The sequence below is a fragment of the Carica papaya genome, chromosome 1, assembly GCF_054855325.1.
Source record: "Carica papaya isolate Zhongbai chromosome 1, ASM5485532v1, whole genome shotgun sequence".
Taxonomy (NCBI): domain Eukaryota; kingdom Viridiplantae; phylum Streptophyta; class Magnoliopsida; order Brassicales; family Caricaceae; genus Carica; species Carica papaya.
Window position 1 is genome coordinate 24720856 of NC_142309.1, and position 26548 is coordinate 24747403.

At 33.8% G+C, this 26548-nt stretch overlaps 4 protein-coding genes across 4 annotated transcripts; 2 read left to right on the plus strand and 2 right to left on the minus strand.

Annotated features, from left to right (window-relative positions):
- Positions 1-664: 664 nt before the first annotated feature.
- LOC148270466 (Cysteine/Histidine-rich C1 domain family protein) lies at positions 665-2120 on the minus strand. Its single transcript, XM_088221959.1, has 2 exons — positions 1651-2120; positions 665-1419 (listed from the first exon to the last, which is right to left on the minus strand). The coding sequence occupies exons 1-2, from the start codon at positions 2045-2047 to the stop codon at positions 923-925; spliced, it is 894 nt and encodes a 297-aa protein (XP_088078085.1). The 5' UTR covers positions 2048-2120; the 3' UTR covers positions 665-922.
- Positions 2121-5062: 2942 nt separating this feature from the next.
- Positions 5063-6888, minus strand: LOC110816694 (Galactose oxidase/kelch repeat superfamily protein). Its single transcript, XM_022044988.2, has one exon. It carries the CDS (start codon positions 6524-6526, stop codon positions 5267-5269), a length of 1260 nt encoding a protein of 419 aa, XP_021900680.2. The 5' UTR covers positions 6527-6888; the 3' UTR covers positions 5063-5266.
- Positions 6889-10029: 3141 nt separating this feature from the next.
- On the plus strand, positions 10030-12292 carry GALS1 (glycosyltransferase family protein (DUF23)). The gene is made up of 2 exons (XM_022045020.2): positions 10030-11388; positions 11605-12292. Exons 1-2 carry the CDS (start codon positions 10250-10252, stop codon positions 11954-11956), a joined length of 1491 nt encoding a protein of 496 aa, XP_021900712.2. The 5' UTR covers positions 10030-10249; the 3' UTR covers positions 11957-12292.
- A 12028-nt stretch (positions 12293-24320) lies between these two features.
- Positions 24321-26170, plus strand: LOC148270467 (protein RGF1 INDUCIBLE TRANSCRIPTION FACTOR 1-like). The gene is made up of 5 exons (XM_088221979.1): positions 24321-24457; positions 24546-24662; positions 24838-25038; positions 25125-25340; positions 25714-26170. The coding sequence occupies exons 2-5, from the start codon at positions 24660-24662 to the stop codon at positions 26032-26034; spliced, it is 741 nt and encodes a 246-aa protein (XP_088078105.1). The 5' UTR covers positions 24321-24457; positions 24546-24659; the 3' UTR covers positions 26035-26170.
- The last annotated feature ends 378 nt before the right edge of the window (positions 26171-26548 follow it).

A 26548-nucleotide genomic window follows, 5' to 3' on the forward strand; every position in this document is an offset into this window, starting at 1 on the left:
TAATTATGTTCAAAAGCCATCAGGTTCATGAACATTACTGTTCAAAACCTTTCTCATGCAAATCTGGGTTCCAAACGCCATTCCCACGCTAATGCCATATATTTTTCTCTTACATCCCTTCTCATACATATATTTACATATAAACATGTATAAAACAATTGGGTGTAATTCTAGAGCCTATATAGAATAATTGAGTGTGTTCACCTATATTAAAAGTTTTGAAGTTGACAAAAGCTGGCCAAATATGTTAGTTATATAGTTACAAACATTTCACGTTAATATCTTGATTCAGAATTAGGTTAAAACCATGCATAATTATATTAACAAGGCAACTTCGCTGTGCTTAACTTTAAAAAAATGTGTATGCTGATTTGCTCTTCTTCGTGAGTAGATCAAGCTCATCATAGCAAGAAGATCAAGAGAATCAAATCGGAGTAAACATCAATCAAGAGACAAGTATTTCTGTTTTTGCATATGTGATTAATTACGTATTAATATTGTTCAATCTCATAACATATAAAACATATAAAACCGATCATGATTGAAATTATATTCCAGTATTGTAGAATGCTCAAGGCAGAAGAAGTTTATTTCCCACACTGATTTTTCACGCACCAGGCCTGGATATGAATTTGGATTGATCACACAAAAGTACACCATGTACTAATTTGGCCAATCTTAATTCAACACTTAATTAATATACAAATCTGAATTACAAAATAATTTCCCCATCTTGCCTAATCTTACTCAATTTGTCTTCGTCCTCTCCCAATTCCATCAACCTATCTATGAACAGCAGCGCAAAACAATCAACTTACGTACCCACGAAATATATATATATATATATATATGTATATATGAATATATGTCCCAGCTGGTTCCAAACCTAAACACCAAATTATATCTGCTGCCATGGATATCATCAATAAACCCTAGGGTTAGGATTGGTCTTTGATTTGGTCATACTCTGAACAATGACTTCTCCAACTCCTTCCCCAAACCCTTCAATGAGTCCGCCAATAAACTCAACCATAACCTGACCAGCAAGCTTGGCTGCAGAACCCAGCATGTTATGCTTTTGATTGTCAGGAGCTTTTATGCCATTATCATGGAGCCCATTAACCATGTCCTTGGCGCAAACCGCATGGAGATGGTAATCACATACTGTGCACCGGTAGACTTTACCTGATCTCTTCCTCTTGCACTCGCCGCAGTGGAATCCTGGGTCGGCGCTGGAGAGATTAGGGTTGATGGGTACGAGCCTAAGCGGGTGTGGATGGACAGAGAAATTGACTTCTGAAGACAGCATGGCGCAACTTGGGTGCATCTGGAAATTAGCACAGGCGTTGCATCTAAAGCTGTAGCCTTTGGTGGGTTTGCTGCAAACATCGCACTTTGTCTTCATGATTCCTCCTTTAACTATACAAGAATTTAGCACATGAGCATCAAGTTAGACAGTACTATATACTATATATAAATACATAAAACATATTGTATCCAGCTATCAAACTTTTTCTTTATATACGGAGCTTGAAATTTATATGATTGCATATATACTCTTCTGCAGAGATTATTTTGGGCCTCAAACGTGAAGAATCTTAGCTGAAAAGAGAAGAAAAGAAAAGAAAAGAAAGAAGGGTATATACTGACCAGGTTTTGAAAAGAAAGAGAGGTGGTGTTGGTAATGGAAAGGATGGGCGTTGAGAGAAGGGGGAGCCAGAGCACAAAAGTCATGAAGCTGAAAATCACAGAGTCGGCATATGAATCTGGTTCCTGAACCAAACTCCTTGCAGCCAGCGCAAGTGAAAAGATCAGACAAGTTAACCTTCTCGAGTGGGTGTTGGGGGTGACTGAAATGAAGCATTTCGTCCAGAACGAGAAGAGGGGAGGTCGGAAAATCGATGATAGGAGATTTTCTTGAAGGCAATCTTGTTGGAGGAGCGTTTGGGAGACGGTGAAGATCCATGGAAGTTGAGTATTTGTTGAGAGTGAAAGTACTGCGAGTCTTGGGGAGAAGCTTATTAGTGTTGTTCTTGTTCATCATCATACTCACGGTGGTTACCTTGCGATCGTACAGAGGAGAGAAATAGGAGTGGAAGTTGGATATCTATGAATGGAGAATATATACTAGTAGGAGCTTGCTAAATATTTGGTTGTGCTTGGAGAATGAGGATGCCAGCACGACGCTTCCTCCCCACAGTGCCATGTGCACTGTTTCTAATCAACGCCTACACCCTATCTGTTGATGGTGCCAGAGTGAAACCCTTGTACTATGAAACTTACCTCATATACTTAACCCTAATTTCTAAAGAGATCAGTAATAATTTTTTCATACAGTTTTTTTATCTTAATAATTTAATATTGTTTATGAGAAACTAATGTTAATTAAGTTAATTTTATAATGACATTAGTTAAATTGCAATTTAGCTAAACAGTATGAAACTGTATTCTGAATATATATATATATATATATATATATATATAATTTAGTAAAAATCAAGGTTGCCCCGGCACCTTATTTCAAGAAACCTTAACACTCTTGATTCCCTGCATAAGAGATCAACCATAACATCTTTTTTTTTAGAAGCCTAGTTTTAATATTACTAATACAATTTAAATAATGTTATAAAGTTTAATAATAAAAAAACTGTTATTACTAATAATTTTAAATAATGTGAAAGATTTTTCCAAGATTTTCTCTTTAATAATATGAATTATTTATAAATAAATATTTTTTTTATCTAGTTTATTGTATATGATTTCCAACTAATCATCATTAAAAATTTTAAATAAAAAAATATGTGAATAATTTATTATAAATGTTAAATTATTAAATTTTCAAGAAATTAATAAATTAAATACTCATTAATTATGTCATTCACTTCTTATAATAAAAATTATATATTATAAGTATCTATTTACCACGTGTTTATATATATTTGTGTGTCTACGTAGATTGCATTCATCAAATACAAAAAATTAACGGCTCATGTTTTCAATTGAAAGAGTTTTTTTTGTTTAAGGGTGGTCTTCCTATGCTTCAATTTTTTCTGCCTTTTCTAAATAAAAAAAAAAATAAAAATAAATTCATCAGATAATTTATATATATTAATCATAATAAAATATAAATAATTTTTAAATATTAATACACACACTCCATTTATTTTAAAAATAGTATTTTCTTTTTCATAAACTGTGTATAATATTAATGAAAATTTTCGTATTTTTTTAAGTGTTTTTACACATCTTATATAATATTTAAATATAGCAATTGATTTAATTGATTTTTTTTTTTGTAAATCCATTCAAGAAAATCTAATAGAATTAAATTGATATTATTTAGTGGATATTAGTTTAAAATGGGGAGTGTCTCTTGAAAAGCCAACAAAGGAATACTTGGTGAGTAATATGATTCTCCATGAGAAGAGCAAACATTAATCTGCAATGGAGCAAAAAGTTGATCTGATGAGGAAGAAGAAATTAACAAAACTCAAGGTTTCTTCTAGCTTTAGTTATGATATGTGAATATATATATAATAACCCACCAAGCCTTTTTTTTTTTTCTTTTTTTTTTTTTTTATATTATGTTTCCGAATCCGAATACCCCCATCACACACACACACACTTGTAAAAATATTCCATCTCTCAAAAGTGAAAAAAAAAAAAAAAAAAAATTACAAACATAATTAGCTTTGCCCTTAGTTTTTTTTTTTTTTTTTTAAATTTTTCAACAGATAAACTAAAAATGAGATTCATGGGGTAGCAGTGAATTAGGGTTTTTATGAGTCGTAGAGCATCTCAGGACATGAAATATAATTGGGTGGCTTTCATAATCAATTGGACTAATAATACAAAAGAGAAATTACCCAAATATTCTGCAAAACACATCTTTAAGACTTTCTTGCCATAATATTTAATTTCAGATACTATTTTTGATTGACTATCCATCAAATTGTTATTCCCTCCTAATTTCCCAAGTCAGTCTACAAGGAAATAACCCTAATCTTTATAAAAAGCTACCAATACGTGTATTAATTTTAAGAAATAATATATAAATAAAAGAAGCTTAGAATTAGAAGAGAAAAAATGCAACAGCTTATTTCCAAGTTGGATTAAGGTACAAGTAAGAATCTTATTTAAAAGAAAATATATACTGACTTTTTTTTTTTTTTTTAAAGTATATTTTTTGTAATTCTTAGTAAATAGTTCAGTATCTTATGGCTCAATTTTTTGTCATTAAATATGAAAATAAAATTTAAAAAAATTAGTTAAAGATTGTTTCTTAATTTTTAATCTTAAACATTATTAACATTTTTCTTATTTTCCAAATATTATCTAAAAAAATTTACTTGTATAACAAAATATTATTAAACTGTTTCCGTAAGAATTATGAAATTAAATTGTAATTATATTGAATTACTTTTTTTTTTTTTTATTACTTTTTGTATGATTTTATTCACAAAAAAAATAATATTTATACGTGGTATGTAGTAAAAATGCATCAGTTAATTGATAAGAAATCTTTCAAAAAAATGTTAAAACTATATTTTAAGCTTATCTTTATAGTCCTCAACAAATATACGGAAGGAATTTGGAATATATCCTGGTTTTTAGTATTTATAGAATTAAAAATAATTAATTTTCAAATTTCAGTGATTTTAATAAAAATTTGAAAACGTATTATTTCAATTAGATAATGAAATTTTTATATAAATGTTAGCTATTTTTATTTTAAAAAATAAGTATTTCAAAACTCGGGCATAAGAATATTTAAATAAATAAATGGTGTTGTTGGGTCGAGAATGAGGCCCCCGGGTGAAGCAGTGGGTGGTGGGGCTAATTTTTTTTTTTTTAAAAAATTGAAAAACATAAAAAGCTCCTCCTTATCGGCCCAACAACTTTAGGATATAATCCAGAAGCAAATAAAGATTTTTGCTTGTATTTTTCTTCTTTGGTAGGACGCCAAGGTTTCTCTTAAAACGTTTGAAAACACTTTTATATTAAATTTGTAAATCATTTTTTACAATTTAAATATTATTCACAAATAATTATTTTTACAGCGTTATTTTTCCTAAACAGTTTCTTAATTATATATATATATATAAATAAATAAATAAAAACAAATCACGAGGCATCGCCCCAAGACGTCCCTTTTTTCAACACCCTAACACGTTACACGTTACACCCCATATCATACTGTCTCCTTCCCACACTACACAACCTACGGCGCAATTTAGCCCAACCCCACAAATATCATATTATAATGTCACCACTCCGCACACGCGCAGGCAGCGCGTCGCATCAACTCCGGCAAATGCGCCCCTCTACCCCACTCTCCGCGCACCGTATCGTATACCAATACAAGTCCCTCTCGTAATCCTTGTTGGCTCCTCCCGCTTCTTCTCAACAAGTCATCTATGCACCCCACCACCTGAACCAACACCACCTTCTCCCCAACTCCTACACAGCTGAACCTCACCGTGTTGTCCAGTCTCACCTGACTCGGCACCGGCGGGGTCTTTATCCTTTGCCACTCCCCAAAACCACCGCCGTTTGTGCTCTTCCGTCGTCCCTCGAATCGCCAAAAAGACAGCTCCACGGCGTGGCTTGCCAGCACGTACACCTGCCCCATCACTGCACATGCCGCCACCACGCACCCGCCGCCCGGAAGCGCCCGACTCCTCAGCCACCCACGCGCCTCCACGTCGTACATATCGATGGAGCTGGCATAAACGTGCGCCTCAGCCCCTGTAGCTCCCCCCCTCGCTGATTCGTTTCCCACCGCGCCGCCGATTCTCAACCCGCCAATCACGTAGAATACTCCGTCGGCGGCTGCCCCGACGCATCCATACCGCTTCCTCGGTGCTTGGGCGACCACGCGCCACCTGTCGGTTTCAGGGTCATACTCCTCAACGGCTTCCGCTGCGGCCGCTCCAGCTCTGGACCCGCCGCCTCCGGCTACGTAAATCTTACCTTGGACGACGGCGGTGGCGAACTTTTTGCGAGGGAAAATCATGGGAGATCTGGCGACTAGGGTTGTTGTCCAAGTGTCGTATCTCACCATGGCGTTTCTGCCGATGAGGTATATTCGCGGTCCAACGGCTACTGCGCGAGAATGTGAGAGTACTCCCTGAATATGGTGAAGGGAAAGAGAGGTGATGGGGAGAGAGAGAGGGAGTGTCCATGATGCATTGTCGCATTGGAAGGGAAGAGAGGCAACGAAGAGGCCGCATTCAGTAGCGGAGATGGCGAAGAGGGAAGGATGAAGAAGGTGAAGGGTTCGGCGGAGGTGTAGGAAAGAAGAAGAGAGGAGGAGGCGGGACCATCGGCGACAGACAAGGGAAAGGGAAGAGATGGAGGAGGAAGGGACTCTGGAGAGACATTCGAGGAGAAGGTCGTCTGGGAGAGAAGAGAGATTGGTTTGGGGATGAAGAATAGGGGTGAGAGGGGTGGTGGTGTCATGGGGGTTGGGGAAGCATGATTTCATGAGCCATGAGAAATGGCGAGAATTGCAGGTGTCTGACATGAAGTAAAAGACAGAGATGAGATTGGTTTAAAAAAATCTGGTCTAATCACATTGACTGTTCATAGTTTGGGAGTGTTTGTAGTTGCAGTTAGTGATGGAAGTGTGTAGTGTCAAAACAGGAAACAATTAAGAAGATGAAACAAATTTGAAGAAGTTTGAAAACGAGATTCAGATTCAGAAATGGAAATGTTTGGAGTGAATGTGAGATACTTTTGAATCCATAGGCGGAAAGGACAAAAGTGTTGATTTTCAAACAAAGTATTTCAGGAAACTACACCTGGGCTGGACTCTTAATGACATGAAACGGCCCAAAACAAGCCCATTTACACTAGCTTTCTACTTCGGGTCGGATTAGAGGAATTTCGTTGGGAAGAAGATATAATAGGCATGAGTTCAAGTCCAGTTAATTCCCAACACAATGGTTGAACATTTTTTTAAATTTTTTTTTATCAGAAATAAAAGTCAATTTATTAAAATATAATTTGAAACATGTGTCGCGTTTAACTTAGAAGTTTATTTCAGTTTTTAAAGGAAGAGTCAATTTCACTTAGAAAAAGAAAAGATAAAGTTATGGGTAATTAAAATTTAATTTCGAAAATGGATCAAAACCCAACTGTTGGGGGCGGAGAAAAGCGAATTCGGACTTTTCAACGCTTTAACACTTTTTTTTTTTGTATTTTACCAAAAGAAAAAGCAAAATAATGTTCCTCGAGGGATTTGTAAAGTTTTATAAACCCCACATTTCCCTATATAAAAAGTAGTTCCCTTATTTATCTTTTAATTCATTTGGATTTTCTAGAAAACAATTAATATAACATCTCCTGGTGAGAATAACTGAAGTGAATTTTAATAATTATTTATTATTTGAAGGTGGGTATTTTATTTTATTAAAAATCAATTTTAATGTACCCTCAGGTTTATTAAGGAATTGAACAAAAACACTTTGTTAAGAGAAGGAGATGGTTTACCGCAACTACCGACAGCGAGAGGCAGAAGAGAAAACCCCCAAATGGCAGGCCTGCTTGGTGACCAGTCGGGCGTGCTCTGTAAAACCCCATCATACGATGGTGGGACCTACCTCCACATTTAACATTTCATTTCCGTGGTTTAAACATTTATTTCGTCCCACTTTAATTTGGCCTTCTGCAAAATTCTTCCTAAACCCGCTTGTTACATTGCCACAAATTTGTTTTTTTTCTTATACCTTTTTATGTTCGGCTTCCATCAACATAATTAATTAGGTAAAAAATAATTATCTTTAATTTAAACATCATTGCATGCTTGACTACGTTAATCCTTCCTTAATATATATTAATTTTTTTTTTTAATAATAATTCACACTGAAACTGATTATACAATACTTTTTAGTACACGAAAATAAAAGTAAATAAGTTAGCTGCGCTAATAAATTGACATGCGGTTCTTCCCAAATCTCTTTTGTGGTCCCATCGCATGAATGGTAGCAGCTGAGCTTGTGGCGTGTCGTCCCACAATATCTTTTTTTTTGTTAGCCTGTACAGAATTTCATTTTCTGATTTTCTGTCCCAACACCACTAAATAAAATAAAATCAAAGCTACATAAATTATGAAAAAATTAAATTAATAACTAATATATTTTCAATTTAATGGTGGCGAAAATATTTATTTAAATGTATTGTATTAATTACAGGGCTTATACACGTGATTTTCATCCAGACGATGTTTAAGACTTTGACATATATATATATTATATTATATGATTTTGATGGCTGAATGTTGAACCCCGATTGGAAAAGCAACAAATTTAAACCACCGACACTACTAGTTAATTAACTATAAATCAATATGCCATCCCTACTATTTATTACATAACTATTCTCTACCAAATGAACTTGTTTATACAATTCATTTTTTGTTCTTATTTAACCACTTACTTACCTTGGACCGTCCGAACCAGAAAATTATTATGTATACACTTTGGTTTGGTAAGTGGAGGTAAAATCATTTTACCTGCGGATGAGTAAAATAAAAGGAATACAGTTGTCTGGAAGATTCGATTTCCGTATAAATAAATAAACCTCCGTGGGAAAATGAAACACACACCCCTAATTATTACTTCATGTCTTTTTGCTTCGCCAGCCATGTTAAATGTACGTTGTTTATTGCCACATATAATTTGCATTTCCGCGTTATACCAAAATTAAAATTCAATTCTCTGTCAATGGGAAATAATTGTTACTTGATTTGATATTACAACAAATTAAATTTTGGTCCTCCCTTTTAAATCCATATAAAATTAAGTTTCATACATTTAACCTTATAATATTTACTTATTTGAAAAATGAAAAAATAAAAATTATTAATTAAAGAAAATACACGACTCAAACAAATTTTGAAGTCAATTACTACTTACTTAACTTGTTTTTGGTATACCCTGTCGTGCTCTGTGTGGCATATTATGGGTATATATAAATTAGATAGTGTACAAATTTTGACTACATACATTCTAATTTATATATATATATATGTAAAGATATCTGCCTTTATTTGTAAATTTTAAAGAATATTTTATGGATTTTAATTTATATACCTGTCGTGGTATAGGGTATTTTAGTCATGGTCAGCAATTTTAAGTTATAATTATAAATGGCAAGTTAGTGCATGCGGTTTGAAATTTTTAGCCAGGCTGGAAACGAAGAGTTTAAATTGGTGGAGTCCTGCCATAAATCATTTTTAATTAAAAATATAAATTATTTTTGATTTTATTTTAGCCATTATAAAATAAATTATTTTTAAAGATAGGCGAAATCATTTATATGCATATGTTATTGTAAAATCGTATTTTTATTTATTATTAAAATCATTAACCATAAATCCTTTAGTTAAGTAAATATTTAGATTATAGTTTTCTCTTCTCTTATTAATTTAAACACGTAATTAACAAAATTTAAGAGCATATGTTTGTTTATAATAGCTTTAGATATTATTTCATGATTATGAATAATATTATATCCATATATTTAGCAGTAGAATTGGATCTGACATTAATTATCTGTCACTCACCGACAGGACTTCCGTTTTACTTTCCAATCTTCAAGTTTTACCTTAAAGTGAGGCAAAGCGGGTAGTGGGGAAAATAACCGTAAACGGCAAAATTATTTATTACGGTGGATAGTCAATCCAAAAACTATGGTAAAAACATAAATAAATTGAACATAAATGTTGTAAAAATACGAGGTAAAATTAGATTGGACCGTGAAGGACGGCATTAATTGTTAGGGAAAGAGTAAGGTTATAGGAAGTAACCGTTTAAAACAGAATCCGGAGGGGTTGGGGTCCCATAAGGCAATGGTTGGGGTCCACGTCAGAGCTTTACAAAAAGAGCCAGCTTTCATGCCCAGTCATTAGTACCCTGGCAAACTATAGCGACAGGTGTACTGGTATTTTCGTAATTCTAACGAGATCGCGACCTATTTACGTACTTTCAAATCTTACATTTACTAATTAGAAAATTTAAACAATAATATTAAGTGGGAGTGGGAAGAAAGGGAGAAGTCTCTTCTTCACTGGCCTCTCTCTGTCGGCTATGACCCTCCTTTGACGTTTGTGTGCATCGTAATCAAAATACCACCCCCGTGTTGCAGGAGAGGAGAGAGGTTCAGATAATCGACGGCAGTATTCTTAATTAAATATATATATATATATATACCACCGCCTGTTCAATCGCCGGAAACCGACGGCATCATGAGGAAGGACTCCCCGCCGGCGACTGTACCCACTGCCACCGTCGGTAAGTTCTTCCTTTGCTTCGAAACGAAGCCCTTAGTGGCCACATTGATAGCACTCACACTCGTCATGCTCGTCTGGAACCTTCCTCCATACTACCAAAATCTCCTCTCAACTACCCGCCCTTGCTCCGCCACCCCCACCCCCTCCACCACCACCTCGCTTATCGCGGCAAACGATTCGGCAACCCCATCGTTTTCGGCTAACCCAGTAGCAGCGCAGAAATACTCCGCTTCTAAACCCACCGACCCCAACAAGCGAGTCTTCCAGGCTTACGGTAACGCGGCAGCCCTTTTCGTACATATGGGTGCGTACCGCGGCGGTCCCAGGACGTTTGCGGTGGTGGGTCTGGCATCCAAGCCCATCCACGTGTTTGGGCGTCCCTGGTTCAAGTGCGAATGGATCTCCAATAACGGTACATCTATGAGGGCTAAAGCCTATAAGATGCTTCCTGACTGGGGCTATGGCCGCGTTTATACAGTTGTTGTCGTCAATTGCACTTTCGCTGAAAATCCTAACGCGGATAACGCCGGTGGCAAGCTGCTTATCAATGCCTACTACGGGGAATCGCAGAGGAAGTACGAGAAGTTCACGGCCTTGGAAGAAGCGCCTGGATCTTACAACGAGTCCAAGTACCACCCTCCTTATCAATACGAGTATCTTTATTGTGGGTCTTCCTTGTACGGGAATCTGAGCGCCTCCAGGATGAGGGAATGGATGGCTTATCACGCCTGGTTCTTCGGACCCAGTTCCCATTTTGTTTTCCACGACGCTGGTGGGGTAACGCCTGAGGTGCGGAAGGTCCTCGAGCCGTGGGTCAGAGCCGGTAGAGCCACCGTTCAAGATATCAGGGCGCAGGAAGAGTACGATGGATATTACTATAACCAGTTCTTAGTAGTGAACGATTGCCTGCACCGGTACCGACACGCTGCTAATTGGACATTTTTCTTCGATGTGGACGAGTACATCTATTTGCCGGATGGTAGCAGTCTGAAATCTGTTATAGATGAGTTTTCGGATTATACTCAGTTCACAATTGAGCAAAATCCCATGTCCAGTGTCCTCTGCTTGAACGATTCCACTCGAGATTACACTAGGTGTGTGCCCATTTTAAGATTCGCCTTTTATGTTAAAAATCTAATTAGTAGAGGTCTCAGTCCAGAATTTCCTTGCATTCTTTGTTCTTTGGGGTGTGAATTGGATTTTGGACTCTGTTTTACATCTGGAATGGAGCATTGTACAGTGCAAATGTGTTTATATAAGGTAAGAATGTTAAATCTTGCTGATCTGTTTTTGGGTATTTTCCAATTCAGGCAATGGGGATTCGAGAAGCTCCTATTCAGGGATTCAAGAACAGGAATCCGGCGTGACAGGAAATATGCTATTCAAGCTAAGAACGCATATGCAACAGGGGTTCACATGTCGGAGAATGTAGTTGGCAAGACATTACACAAGACAGAATCCAGAATTCGATACTATCACTACCACAACTCCATAACAGTACACGAGGAGCTTTGCAGGGAATTCCTTCCTGAATCAGCCAAGAAGGAGGTTACATTATACAACAAGCTTCCATATGTCTACGACGATAACATGAACAAGCTTGTCAACACCATCAAGGAATTCGAACGCAGAACAATAGGAAACGTGTCGAACTCCTCATAGTTTGCAGAGCTGGAAATTAGTTAACAAAATCTTTTCGTCCCCCACCAAGTCCTCAAAGTCTGCAAATTGTGATAAAGATGGACGTGGTTGTGCTAAAATTTCAGAAGTCCTGCATCTGGGTCTGCAGAAAGTAAAGTAGTGTTCCGTCGGCAGGGATGAATGGTTGTGATTAGAGAAAAATAGTGAAGTGGGAGAGGAGGGGAGGGCCCCTATACTGCTTTGATTTTGTCTATATTAAAAGGTGAGTGTTTTACCTTTTCTTTTTCGTTTTTTCACTTTCTTCCATCAATAACTTGATTTCATTTATACTTTTAGCCTAAATTTTTAATTTGTTCACCGCTTTCTTTCTTTCTTTATATTCTTCAATTTTTGTTATTATAATAAAAAGAAATGTGCAATGATAACGATGCCAAGGATATACCAAATCTATATTCGGGGGAGATGCTCCCGACAATATGTTTGTGCCCATGTTTATCTTCTTCTTTACAGAATAGATTCAGCAGCAGAAGGTTTTGAAATTAGGGAGACTTTTAAAAAAGAAAAGACTTGTTAGTGGCAATGGAGATCTTAATTTTGGGTTTATTTATTTTTTTTTAGAAAAAAAAAAAAGTATGACAATTCAATTTCTAGGATTAGGTGTTTTCAGAACTAAGCATGTAGTTTAAAATAAATTGTATGATAATAATTCATTTATTGTGGCATTAAAAAGCTAATGGCTCTTGTTCAATCCTTAATCCTTTAGTGGCCAGGAAGATAATTGTCGCATTAGCCTATTATTATTAATGAGGTGCCAAATGTACATTTGAGAAGGGTTTCAATTATTTGAGGGGGATTTTCTATCTAAAACCAATTATTGAAGAGGGGAATTAGGGTTTGATATTGAATTTATATATTGTTGTATGGCATTTTGTGGGATACCCATTTGATTGTTTGAGCAGAATGGTATTTGCATGTGATGGTCTTATGGATTCCCATAAAAAGATTGATTATATATATATATATATATGCACAGATCAATTGGAATATTTAAATTTTTGTAAATACTATATTTAAATTAAATGAAGTGACTAATTATTTATTAACAAATAATTGATATTTTTTAATTTTTTTTTATAGAGGTGTTATAATTAATTATATTATTATTAGTGTAGTAATATAACATAATGAATAATATTTAAGTGTTCACATTATGAAGGGTGAAAATGGAAACAGGTGGGTGAATGTAGGATATGGCCAAAATATGAGCAATTAGTGAGGTTGTTGATAAAGGAATTGATTAGTTGGGTTTGTGATTAATTAAGGTTGGTGTTAATTTCAGATTAGCATTTGATGTGACAATTACAATAACCTCTCACGGACTCATTATTTTCTACATATAAATTTGTTAATGCGTGCCAACAAGTTGTTAATTATGGTGGACATTAATGCAAGCAGCTCTTCATAAACAAAAACAAATTCCAATTTTCTAATTATTGTATTGGTAGACGGGGGGGAAACCAAACGACGCCGTTTGTTTTAATTGCTTTAGCTTTTTTCATTAGGTTAATATTTCATTTCAGTTTTTCAATTCAAATAAACATGTTTTCGGAATAAATTAAGCTTTTTTTTTTTAATTTCAAATGAGTGTCTCTTTAAATATATTTTAAGAAAATATCAACTTTTAATTTTAAACTGCAGAAAGTTATGTTATATATATATATATATATATATTTTCTACTTCAGCTTCCAAAATTAAATTTATAAATTATAAAATTGATACTACCCAGATCTGTATCTACTAAAAATTTGTTTAGAATTGCCAAAAGAGAGATAGTTATGACACTATTTCAGGCATTTAGCTATTTGAAACTAGTAAAGTCCAGAGCCGTACAAAGTTGCTTCAACTAATCAGTTGTCAAATGATCAAGTGAAAAAACTTTAAACTTCTTGCAAACCAATGGGATAGACAGAGACCTATAAAATCAAAAATGTAATACCGGATTCAAAATTTAGTTCGAAATTAATTTTAAGAATTAAAAATTAATATATAGAAATATAATTTATAAATTTATAAATTTTTATTTAAAGTAAAAATTAGAAAAAAAAAAAGAGTATAAAATGAAATTGAAAACAATTTTGAGAAAAATGGATGAAAATTTGGATTCGAATGGTATTTTTGAAAGAAAACTCAGAAACTGATGATCAAAATATAATTTAAAAAAAATGTGCTACGTAGGACCATACAGTCAGCAGCCCTGACGAACCGGAGCGTATTGCATGGCAAGACACGCTGACTCGGTGCCACATGGAAGGCTACACTGGCAAACTGTGTACCTACGATCGGACAGTCCAGATTCGTTCTTGTGCTTGTAGATGGTCCAGATCCGTTCCTTTTTCATGCACGATCGGACGGTCGCAATTAAACATGATGAATAGTTCAAATTCGTTCTCTCTTTAAACGCAATCATACGGTTCGGATTAAATCGCGATGAACGGTATAGATTCATTTCATCTTTAAATGCGATCGTATGGTCGAGATCAAATACAATAAAAAATTCAGATTAAAGAATGACGAGTATAAATATCTCAGTCCACACTGAATCCTAACCCTATTCGCCAACCCCCCGCCGGAGAAGAAGAACCAGTCCCAGGAGAAAAGAGCCGACCGCCGCCCGTCGCCGCACCGGAGTCACATTCGACTGCCAAAAAAGGTAAAAAAATTTCTCATTCGCTCAAAATTTGATTTTAAACACCCTCATAACTAAATTGAAGCAAAAGAACCGGCAGATAAGTCGAAAACAGCAAGTAAAACCCAACGGCGCTGTCGCAGAAAAAACTAAAAATTGTATTCAACGAGACCCTTCACGATTCTCGTTTCATCTGATTTTTACATCATTGTATTCACCATTCTGTTTTTCACAGGTTGACTGAAAAAAAATGCTCAACCGCAAGGTGAGCTGGCGAAGCTGCCGCATTGAAAAACTCCGCCAGCGGTAAGTTTCTATTTTTTAACTTTTTTCGCCCAACTGATGCCCCTTAATGTATTTTATCACAGGAATGAGTATAAAATCGGCTGAAATCGACAAAAACTAGCTGAAAATAGCCAGTCCGAGGCAAACTACTGTTGCGAACGGCGGTGCCGCCGTGCCAGAATTTTGAAATTGGCCTGAAAAAGTTTTAACACCGATTTATGGATTTTTGGGGTATTTCTAGGTACTTAAAGGGTATTATAATATCCAAAAGAAAATTTAGTGAACCTAGGGACCGTCAGTAAGCGCAACTAAAAGTTTAGCGTTTCGAAAACTGATTCAGGTAAGAATCTCTCACCTTATTCTTTGTTATGTAATTGAAGTTTAATTATAAATAATACGACATTTTACGTAATTTAAAAAATTCGATAATTAATTACAGGTTACTAATGGAGCCGGAACTAGTTATTTATCACTGTTTATCATATTTTAACTGATTGATTGATTTTATAGTTTTAAATGCATAATAATACACTGGAGTTGGTAAGATAATTCAGTTGTGTTTTCTTGATGCATGTATTGCTTATCTTGCGTGACTTACAGTAAATTGTGAAACTGAAAATTAAATGTAAGCGGAAAATTACTTGATTAAGTGAATGAATGAATGCTATCCTTACTAAATATCCTGAGAAATGGTGGATGGACTGGGTACATAGGGAACCCTACCGTGAATGTTGCCTTATACTGGACGGGGTATCGAAAATTAATATTTTGGTGCTCATACTGGACGAGGTATGAGGACAACCCATTTCACCCTCATACCGGACGGAGTATTGAGGGATAATATTTTTGGCACTCATATCGGACGGAATATGGGGATAGCCAGTTAGTCGACAATGTTGAATAAGGGTTCACACATAGTGGGAACATCCCTAAGGACCCCTATGGATACCAGTAGGCAGATAAAAAATAAAAGTTATTATTCTGCCTAATTGAATATGAGATTATGATGTTGTTTGTGTTATTACTTCCATAGGTCGATTTTAGAAATCTCGCTACGGTAAGTATGCAATAAATGATTTTATTTATGATAAATGAATTTGCTTAAATTAAGAGCTTCATTAGTTATTTTTATATTTTTACCAACCTTAATTTCTATATTGGTGAGTAGTATGACATTCTTACTGGGTTAGTGTAACTCACTCTTTCATTAACCATTTCAGATCAAGATGACCAAGATTAAAATCTCAATCCACTAGAGGGTTACAAATAAGATACTCAATTGTTTACTTTTCATTTATTTATTTGATTTTTGGTTTATTCTTTTAGAATACTCATTTCCGTAGCTCTATTGGGCATTTTAAATTATTGTGTAAGAAATATAAACCCTAACTTTATTATTTCGCTTCTGCATTCAATATATAGTTTATTTCTTTTCAACTTATAGGTCGTTACAGTTGGTATCAAAGTCGCATTCTTTGAAATTATTCCTTACACAAAGACTTAAAAACATCAAATACGAACTATTGCCCAACCATTCCTTGTGAAAAATAAGTAGAAAGACACGAGAAGTTGAAGTCCATTACTGAAACGGGTCACTTCGAGATGATGTCAATCGGCTTTTCGAGATTTTAAAGAGACTTATCTCTGCCAAGTGGGCCAAGAAGTGAGGAGGGAACTGTCTAACCCTCCACCACTTCAACACTATGAGCCACCTCTACAACAATAAGATTTAATGCCACCTCGATGCAACCCTGCTCCTCTGTCAGTGTCGAATCATTCGACACCGTTACAGGGCCACCAGGTCCCTCCTCAACAACATATGGCCCATCTTCCACAGGACTCGGTTTCATCCATGATGGACCTGAGAGAGATTGACACGGGGGACCCTGATGTATTGTCAAGAATGAACTGGTTAGCAACGTATAATACCATCGTGGATTATTTCCACGAGAAAAATTATATTTAAATCTCCTAATAAAGAGTCATTTACAAGATAATAAAAGTTTTAAATATTATTCTCCCCTAACAAATTCCTTAGTACATAGCGTTTTAAATCGATTGTCTTCACTACAATACACAAACTTAAGAAAGAAATTTGTATTCAAGAGATTCGGGTAGTCCAAGACTTCTCGAATGTGTTTTCTGATAAACCTCCCAGACCACCAGTGGATAGGAAAGTTGAGTTCATCATAGATCTTCAGTCTGGCATGTAGCCTATCTCAATTATTTCTTATCGAATGAGTCATGTAGAAATAGAAGAGTTGAGTAAATAGATCAAGAAATTGCAGGACAGTGGGTTTATCCAACACCGTGTTGCTCCTTGGAATACTAGAGTCCTATTTGCAAGTAAGGAGAATGAGACTTAATGTTACGTATTGACTACAGATGATTGAACAGGATCATGATAAAAAATAAGTACCCCCTCTCCATGATTGTGACTTTTTTGATCAGTTACATAGTGCTCAGGTCTTCTTCAAAATAGACTTCTATTCAGGTTACCATAAGGTAAAGATCAAGATAGAAGAGATTCCCAAAAAAACTTTTCAAACTAGGTACGGACACTATGAGTTCCTGATCATACTATTTGGACTAACCAACACACCAGCCATATTTATGAATTTGATGAACATGATTTTCAGATAATTCATTGATCTATTTGCCATCGTATTTATGGATGATATCTTGATCTATTCAAAAAGTAGAGAGGAACACACTTACCATTTAACTCAAGTTTTGCAGGTTCTCAAAGAAAAGAAGTTGTATGCAAAGTTGAGTAAGTGTGGGTTCTGTTTCGATCAGACTACCTTTCTAGGGTGTGATATTACGGGATGGAGTGTCAGTGAACTTCGAGAAAGTTAAAACAGTGCTCGGCTGGGAAAAATTAACCTTGGTCAAGGAGATTTGTAACTTTATGGGGATGGCAGGTTATTACCGCAGGTTTGTGAAATGATTTTCCTGTCTACCTGCTTATTTCACTCGGCTCACAAAGAAGAACGTCAAGTTTGAGTAAAACGAGAACTATGAAATGTGTTTTTCAGAACTAAAGAAGTGGTTGGCTACTGCATCTGTATTAGCCTTACCTAGCTGGATAGGTGGATATATAGTTTATAATAATGCCTCTTACTTAGGATTGAGTTGTGTTCTGATGTAATATGGGAATGTCATAGCCTATGAGTTCAGGCAGTTGAAGAGTTATGAGAAAAACTACCTCATCTATGACTGAGAACTCGCTGCGATTATTCACATCTTGAAGACTTTGTACAATTACTTATATTGAGAGACCTTTCAGATCTATACCGCCACCCGCTGTCGCTCCGGAGCCACCTCCGACTGCCAAAAAAGGCAAAAAAAAAATTTATTTAGTTGAAATTTGATTTTGAACTCCTCTATAGCAATATGGGAGCAAACAGACCAGCGGATGAGTCAAAAACTGCGGGTAAAGCCGGGCGGCACCGCCGTGTAAAAAACTAAAAACTGCTTCCGATGAGACCCTTTATGATCCCTGTTTCGTGCGATTTTTCCACCATTATATTCACCATTCTGTTTCTCACAAGTTGACAAAAGAAAAACACTCAATCGCGAAGATGAGCTATCTGAGCCACCGCATCAGAAAACCACGCCGCCGATAATTCAACTTTTTTCGACCAACCGAGGTCCCTTAATGTGTTTTCTCGCAAGGATGAGTATAAAGTCGGTTGAAATTGACAAAAACTGATCGAAAACGGCCAATTCGAGGCAAACTGCCGTTGCGGGCGGTAGTGCTATCGCTGGAGCACAGCGATGCTGCCGTGCCTTAATTCTGAAATTGGCTGAAAAAGAGTTTTAACACCAATTTTTGGATTTTTAGGGTTTTTCTAGGTACTTGAAGTTTATTTCAATCTCTGAATGAACGTTTAGAGAAGCTAGGATCCGTCATTAAGCGCAACTGAAAGTTTAGTATTTCGGACACTGATTCAGGTAAGTATCCCTCATCTTATTTCCAGTTATGGAATTGAAATTTAATTATAAATAATATAACATTTTGCGTAATTTAAAAAATCTTGATAATTAATTAGATGTTACTAATGGAGGTGAACTGGTTATTTATCACTGTTTATCCTGTTTTAATTTATTGATTGATTTTAAAGTTCTAAATGCATAATAATACGCTAGAGTTGGTAAAATGATTCAGTTGTGTTTCTTTAATGTATATATTGCTTGTCTTGCGTGACTTATAGTTAAATTATGAAACTGCAAATTAAATTTATACAAGAAATTTCTTGATTAAGTGAATGAATGAATGGTAGTCTTACTGAATATTCTGAGATATGGTGGATGGATTGGGTACATAGGAAATCCTACCGTGAACGTTGTTTCATACTAGATGGGGTATCGAGAATTGGTATTTTGGCGCTCATATCGGACGGGGTATTTAGGGATGATATTTTGGGCACTTATTCTGGACGGGGTGTGAGGACGGCCGGTTAGTTGATAATGTTGAATATGGGTTTACGCGTAGTGAGGACATTCTCATAGACCCTCATGGATACCAATAAGCAGATAAAAAGAGAAAATTATTTTTCTGTTTAATTGAATATGAGATTATGATGCTGTTTGTGTTATTACATCTATAGGTCGATTTTGAAAATCTCGTTATACTAAGTATGCAATAAATGAATTTATTTAAATTAAGAGCTCAATTAAGTTTTTTTATAATTTTTACCAAACTTAATTTCTATATCGGTGAGTAGTGTGACATTCTTACTTGGTTAGTATAACTCACTATTTCATTAATTATTTTAGATCAAGAGAACCAAGATCTAAATCCCAATCCACTAGAGGGTTGCGGATATGATGATCAATTATTTACTTTTCATTTATTCTTTTAGAAGTGTTATTCCCGTAATCATATTGGGTATTTTAAATTATTGTATAAAGAATGTAAATCCTAACTTTATTATTTCATTTCTGTATTTAATTTATAATTTATTTAATTTTAACTTGTGAGTCGTTACAAATAACATAATAATTAATTAAGTTTTTGATGTGCTATATTTTTATCCTAATTTTTATGTTCTTATTACTTAAATTTATAATAAAGTAGAATGCATTTGGAATAAAAAAATTAATATATAAGTAAAATTTTGATGTAGGTGACAATGGTGAAGAAAAGAAAAGAAAAAAGCTGAAAAAAATGAAGAAAAAAAAGAGGAAGCCCATGCCCAGATCCGCATAAAAAATCAGCCCAGCAACACTCAACAAAACCAGGTCGTTTCTGAAAAAAAAAATATATATATATATATATGTGTATATTATATATATATATATATACGAAACATAAAGAGTCGGAGGCCTTAAGAGGACATGAAGAAAAAAAAAAAAAAAGGTTAAAAAAAGAAAACCCCATCTCCTCTGTCGCAGCCGCCTATTAAAAGGAAAAAAGAGAAAAAAAAAAAAAAGAGAGAGAAAGGGGAAAAGAAGAGGAGATCTGTAGAAAATATAGCAGAACTGGTGCAGAGAGCTAGACGCAGAAGTTGCAGAGACTTGCAGAATCGAAGTTGCGTGCGGCTGGAAAAGAAGCAGAAATGCGGTAAGCTGAGCAGAAAGGCAGAACTAAAAAGCAGAACCGGACATTGAGCCAAGCAGAAGGGAGAGAAGCTGAAAAAAAAATTAATCAAGTAATTCATTTATTTAATTTTCAATTAATATATTTTTTGGATAGAAATTTTCGTAAAAACTTGGATGCTAGTATTTGAATTTTTTTTTAATTATTACACAATTATAGTTCTCTCAAATATAATTATTTTTGCCCAATCTACAGTCATCGACTAAATATTTTTTGGCGGAATGATTAACTTATTCTGAATCAAAGGTAAATTTATAATTTAATTTTTAAATTTTTTAATTATAATTTAATAATATTAAATTTAATTAAATTATAAAAATTGATCTGTTCATAATTTTATTTTTGATTGATAATTAATTAGATATATATTGTTATGTGTTAAAAAGATTTAAACGAAAATAATATAGTTAAATTAACGTAAATTAATTAAATTAAATTAATAATTATTATAAAAAATTTGTCGTTGTTAATTAATAAATTTAAAATATATTGAAAAAAAAATAAAAAATACGTTAAGATAATTCAATCATTTCATATTATATTAAATCTATTACAAAATTAAAATTCAAATATATTTAAATTTTAAGTAAAATTAATTATTTTGGTGTTAATAATATTTTTAATTTTAAATTATTTTATTTTTTTTATAAATAAAATTAATTTAAATTTTTAAATAATATTAATTTTTTTTTTTATAAATTTAATACTTGATATACAGTCTTTTTGAGAAGATATTTTACTTCAACAATTTTGTGTATTAATGAATATAGTAATTAATTATGATAATTTGAAGTAAAAAATATTTACTTGGGAAATAAGGATGCGCCAATGTTTAGATAAGACATTAGATAATACGTATTAGTGAAAACCAGTTGAAATCATAAGGAAACTGAATAAATAAAACTGGTTAAGTAGAATAGAGAACAGATAATCAGAGTAAATAAAATAATTTTGTAGGAAATAAAATAAATTGACTATTGTAATAATAATAATAATAAATAGTGAGTGTAAAATTAATGAAATGAATGGACATTTTTTGGGCTCGTGATGGGTTGATTTCTTATGGCCTACCTGCTTCCCATTGTCAGTGATGGGCCAGTCGAGTATTTCATTAAACGTAACAAATTTTATTTTTCTCAATGGATTATAACTACTAATAAATACTTTGTTAATTTTTTGTTTTTTCTGAAAATTTCAGCTGCTTAATTTTAATATAAAATTACAAATAATGGGTTCTATTGGACCTTCCAAAAATTCAAGACCAACCCTACCAATTTTAACTTTCCCAAACATTCAATTCAAACCAATTCTATCAAACAATGCATTTGGGGAGCGAGCCCTGCAACTAATTACTCTTTTAATTTTATTTTAAAGCTTTTTTGGGTGATTAATTTTATTATGAACTTGTTAATCTCAACTAATTTCCCATTTCTTTTTAATAACCAGAGTAAATGACCCTTTTGAACAAGTTTACCACTTCAATATTATAAATCCAATTTCCTAACCCATGGCACAAGAATGGGGAGTAGCAAATCCCACATTACTTTTTTGAAGCAGTAAAAATAAGATTGTTTAATAGATTTTTATTAAGTAAATACTTTGAATAAGTAATATGTGTTTGCGAAATTCATTTAAATAAACATGCACTTCGCCTATTGTAAAACTGTAAAATTTAAGTTCATAGACAAATGTAGAAAAGTTTAAATTCCAAATTTTAAATTATATTATCTGTTGGATTTAAAATTGCATACAAATTTAATTCTTTCTTATTTTTATAATTAAAATAAATATGAATTTTTTGAACAAATTTTAAAATAAAAATGACTAATTTTTAAATAATGCTAAAGCAAATTTTGATGGGAATATAAATTTTTAAAAAAATAAATTCCTTGACCAAAAATGACTGATATTCAATTAACAATAAGTGGTTTGATATCAAAAGATTAATTTTAAAAAATAAATCTTACAACATGCAAGATATTGGCACTGGATGTATCATCATATCGTATCATCCGTAACTTCACCAAAGGACATAGGGAGGACCATCAGAAGGGTCAACCTCAATCTATGGACGAGAAAATTCCTACCCCACCAATCATGAGCTCGAAGCTATTCCATTAATATGCATACATACATATATATATATATATATTATATGTAACATCCCACTGCCTTAAGATCACTTTAGGCATTCTCTGTCATCTACAAATATTAGCACGTAATAATATGTATTTAGTCTTGATTATCTTATTTAATGACTAGTTTATAACTAGTTAATTTAGATGTAGGTAAGTTGACAAAGCATAAACCAGCTTTAAAATGTCTCCTTACCACCCAAAATTGTATGTTATAAATCACATATATAGTGATGAATAGTGAGATTAGCCCCTTAATCTAAAACAACAAAGAAGTCTAAGTCTTTTTTTTAAAAAAATTAATGAACTACGTAATATCCGAATTAATCTTAAAACACAAAACATATTCCACGTATAATTAATATTGTAAATTGGTATTAATAATAAGTCTACATATACGACATTATAAATCTATAAATAACTTATACATAATTAAGATTAACTAAATTAAATATACAAATTTTAAAGTAATAATAGAAGCAAACTATATTAATGTAATGTTAAAAATAAATAATTAAAATTTAGCATGTCTTTTTTAAAAAAAAAATTATTTTATACGAATTTCTATTATGATCCTATTCATAATATGAATTCAATAATTGTATAAATATGTTATAGATTATATATTTTTAAACATAAAAACATCTATTTACTTAATTTTGTAAAATTTAACTTTGAATATTTTAATATAGTGAAATATATTAACTATTTGTTCAATCATAATTAAAATATTTAGATATCTCTTTTTCATCGAAATAATTAATACGTTGATTAATTGACACATCAAGCACGTCACATTCTTATTAAAGATCATCACATCCGTTTATATTTAGATTATTATAATATTATTTAAATATAATTTATTAAATATCAGCGTTCATGTTGTGCTAAAAAAATAAGAAAAAATATTTATTTATTTAATATAATCCTTCACATTTTTCTTGCAAAATACCTATTTAACTAAGTAAAAAAAAAAACTCGTTTAATAACCAGAATTAAGATAATATTTTAATTCAAGCAATATAATATTTATTATTTATTTATATCCATTTAACTAAATTAATATTTTTTAATAAAACATAAGCTTCAATAATTTCATGTATTTAGTGCTTCACATAAGTATAGATGTATGGAAAAAAAAAAAAAAAAACCCCAATAAAGATCGGATAATTTGTAATAAAGAATTTCGTGACAATCCGTAAGCATAATGATATATTTTTTAAAAAATAAAAAGAATAAAATAATTTTAAGAATATAAAGCAGCCACATGATCTAATAATGCAGCGTTAAATATCCCACAAGTTTGACTATAAAAAATAAATTGATTATTCCGTAGGCACACACGTGGAGGGCGCTTGCATCCCGTGAGTGATCCACGTAGATGGGCCCACTTCCCAATCCGACGGTCTAGAAAAGCTGAGACTTAAACTTATCGACCGCTACCAGATGTCTTAGAAACAAAGAAATCGCCATCCAAATTCGTATTCAACTTTCATGGGGTTCTATTATATTCTGGCACGCTCTTTTATTTTCCTTTTTAGCCCTCGTACTATTTTTTATTTATTTTCTTACAAACCCACCATTTTATTACTTCCATTCATTTTTTAATTATTTTAATATTACCGTGACCGCCTTCTGATTTATTGGGGTTTCTTCTTCCGCTCTTATTTTCCCTCTCACCATCTCATAACTATTCCATATTTAGCTCTGTGGCGTCACAAAGCTCTCCTCGTTTCCCTTGTTATGACTTCTCTCTAGAAGGCGGCGCCTTCCTTCTTCTCACTTCCTCTGCTTCATAATCCTTAAAAAGGTTTGTGTTTCCGCCGTACCCTTCTCTGATCTTCGATTCGATTGAACGACCCTGTTCATCGCGGCCTCTGTTTTGCTCTGTTTTCCAGGTTTTCTTTCAAGGGTTCCTGTATTTCCCCGAGCTGGACAGACTGGCGATTGATAGTCACCATCACCACGACCAGCATAAATTTGGGGTCGTCAAATCTAATCATAAGAAAGTTATGGTATTGTTCTTCACTACATACTCATTGCCCCTATCTCTCATTCTTATTATTATTATTAAAAAAAAAAAAAAAAAAAAAAACTTTTGTCTTCCTCTTTGTTTCCTCGGTGAGAGATTTATGGAGATTGTACTCACATGGTGTTTGTGATTTTAATTTTTTAAAAATTTTAAATCAGGTGAGTCCGGTGGGACGAATGGAGAACGATGATATGGGTCCCCCATGGTTACTCCCTCTCTTGAGAGCAAACTATTTTGTTCCTTGCTCGATTCATGGCGATTCCAATAAAAGTGAGTGCAATATGTTCTGCTTGAATTGCACCGGAAATGCTCTATGTTCTTACTGTTTGATTAACCACAAAGATCACCATGTTGTCCAGGTTCGTTTTTTCAGTCTTCTGTTTGAACTTATGTCTAAGAGAGAACTTAATCATTCGCGGGTTTAGCTAAATGTGGTTTGATGCAGATAAGGCGATCCTCATACCATAACGTGGTTAGGGTAAATGAGATACAGAAGTACATCGACATCTCCTGCGTGCAGACTTACATTATCAACAGCGCCAAGATTGTGTTCCTCAATGAAAGGCCTCAGCCCAGGCCGGGAAAAGGGGTCACCAATACTTGCGAGATTTGTTGCAGAAGCCTTCTTGATTCATTCAGATTCTGTTCTCTTGGTTGCAAGGTAATTGTTTGATGTTCTCCTTTTAAGTTTATTTAGTGGTTCCCTATTTGATTTTCTTCCATGATTTTACACTTTTTGATCTTCAAGTACATTCTTTTACTCTTTTATCTTCAATGTTTTTCATGCAATCTTCAAAGTTAAATCTCTTTCCTACTTGGCTTCCTCCGCTCAATTTAACGTTTTGTCATTTTGGAAAAAACAAAATTTTCCTTGCACTTGTATTTTCGGGTCCTTGGTAATTGGTGTCGGGCTGTTTGTTTCGTGTTTGAATCATAATTGCGGTTTGTTCATGTTGTCTTTCCACCTAATCAGTCTTACCATTTCCTTGCTTTATTCAAAAAATGGGGAGTTGTTGACTTTATTGCATTACCAGCTCGGCGGCATGAAACGTGGAGATCCAGAGCTGACATTCACGCTGAAGATGAAGCAGAACAGGGATGCTTACTTTGGTGGTGGGTCAGAATCAGATGAATCATCTACACCAAAGAAAATCAGGAAGACTCAGATTTTCAACCGTCTGATGGATGGACTTTCCATTTCAACATATGGGCATAAGAATGAGAGAGGTGATCATCAGAGATCATCTAGTTCTGGGGATGAGGCCGTCACCAATATTTCTCCGGCCACTCCTCCCATTTACAACCACCGCAATGCGAGGAGGAGAAAGGGTATTCCTCATCGTGCTCCATTTTGAGCTTTTTACAAAATTTTCGAAATACCCAAAACAAAGAAGAAGACATGATATATATACAATATAGGAAGAAAAAAGAAAGAAAGTGGGCAGTGTTATATACTACACTAGTGGTGAAATAAGGAATCAAGTGATAACAGCAAGAAAGGAAAATAATGGTGGAATGTGGGATGTCAGACTGAAGAAGACGCCGAGAGTGTAGGCAGCCACCTAGGCTACATATATAAATATATATTTATATGGGGCATAGTTTGTGTTTGGTGTAAATAGTAGGAAGAAGATGCATGGTGTATCTGATTACTAGGGAGGGGGATTAGGAAGGGGAAAATGTTTTCTTGTTTAGATACTGAAACATGAAAATCATTTTCTAAAAATAGAAAGCTTTAGGATGTATGTGAATGTACAGATAATAATTAATGGTAGCTGCTTATGGTTTTCAGTTGGATTGTCTTACCAAGACAATGATAAATTTACAGTGGGGTGTGTACATTTGCCATATAAATACTGATAAATCATT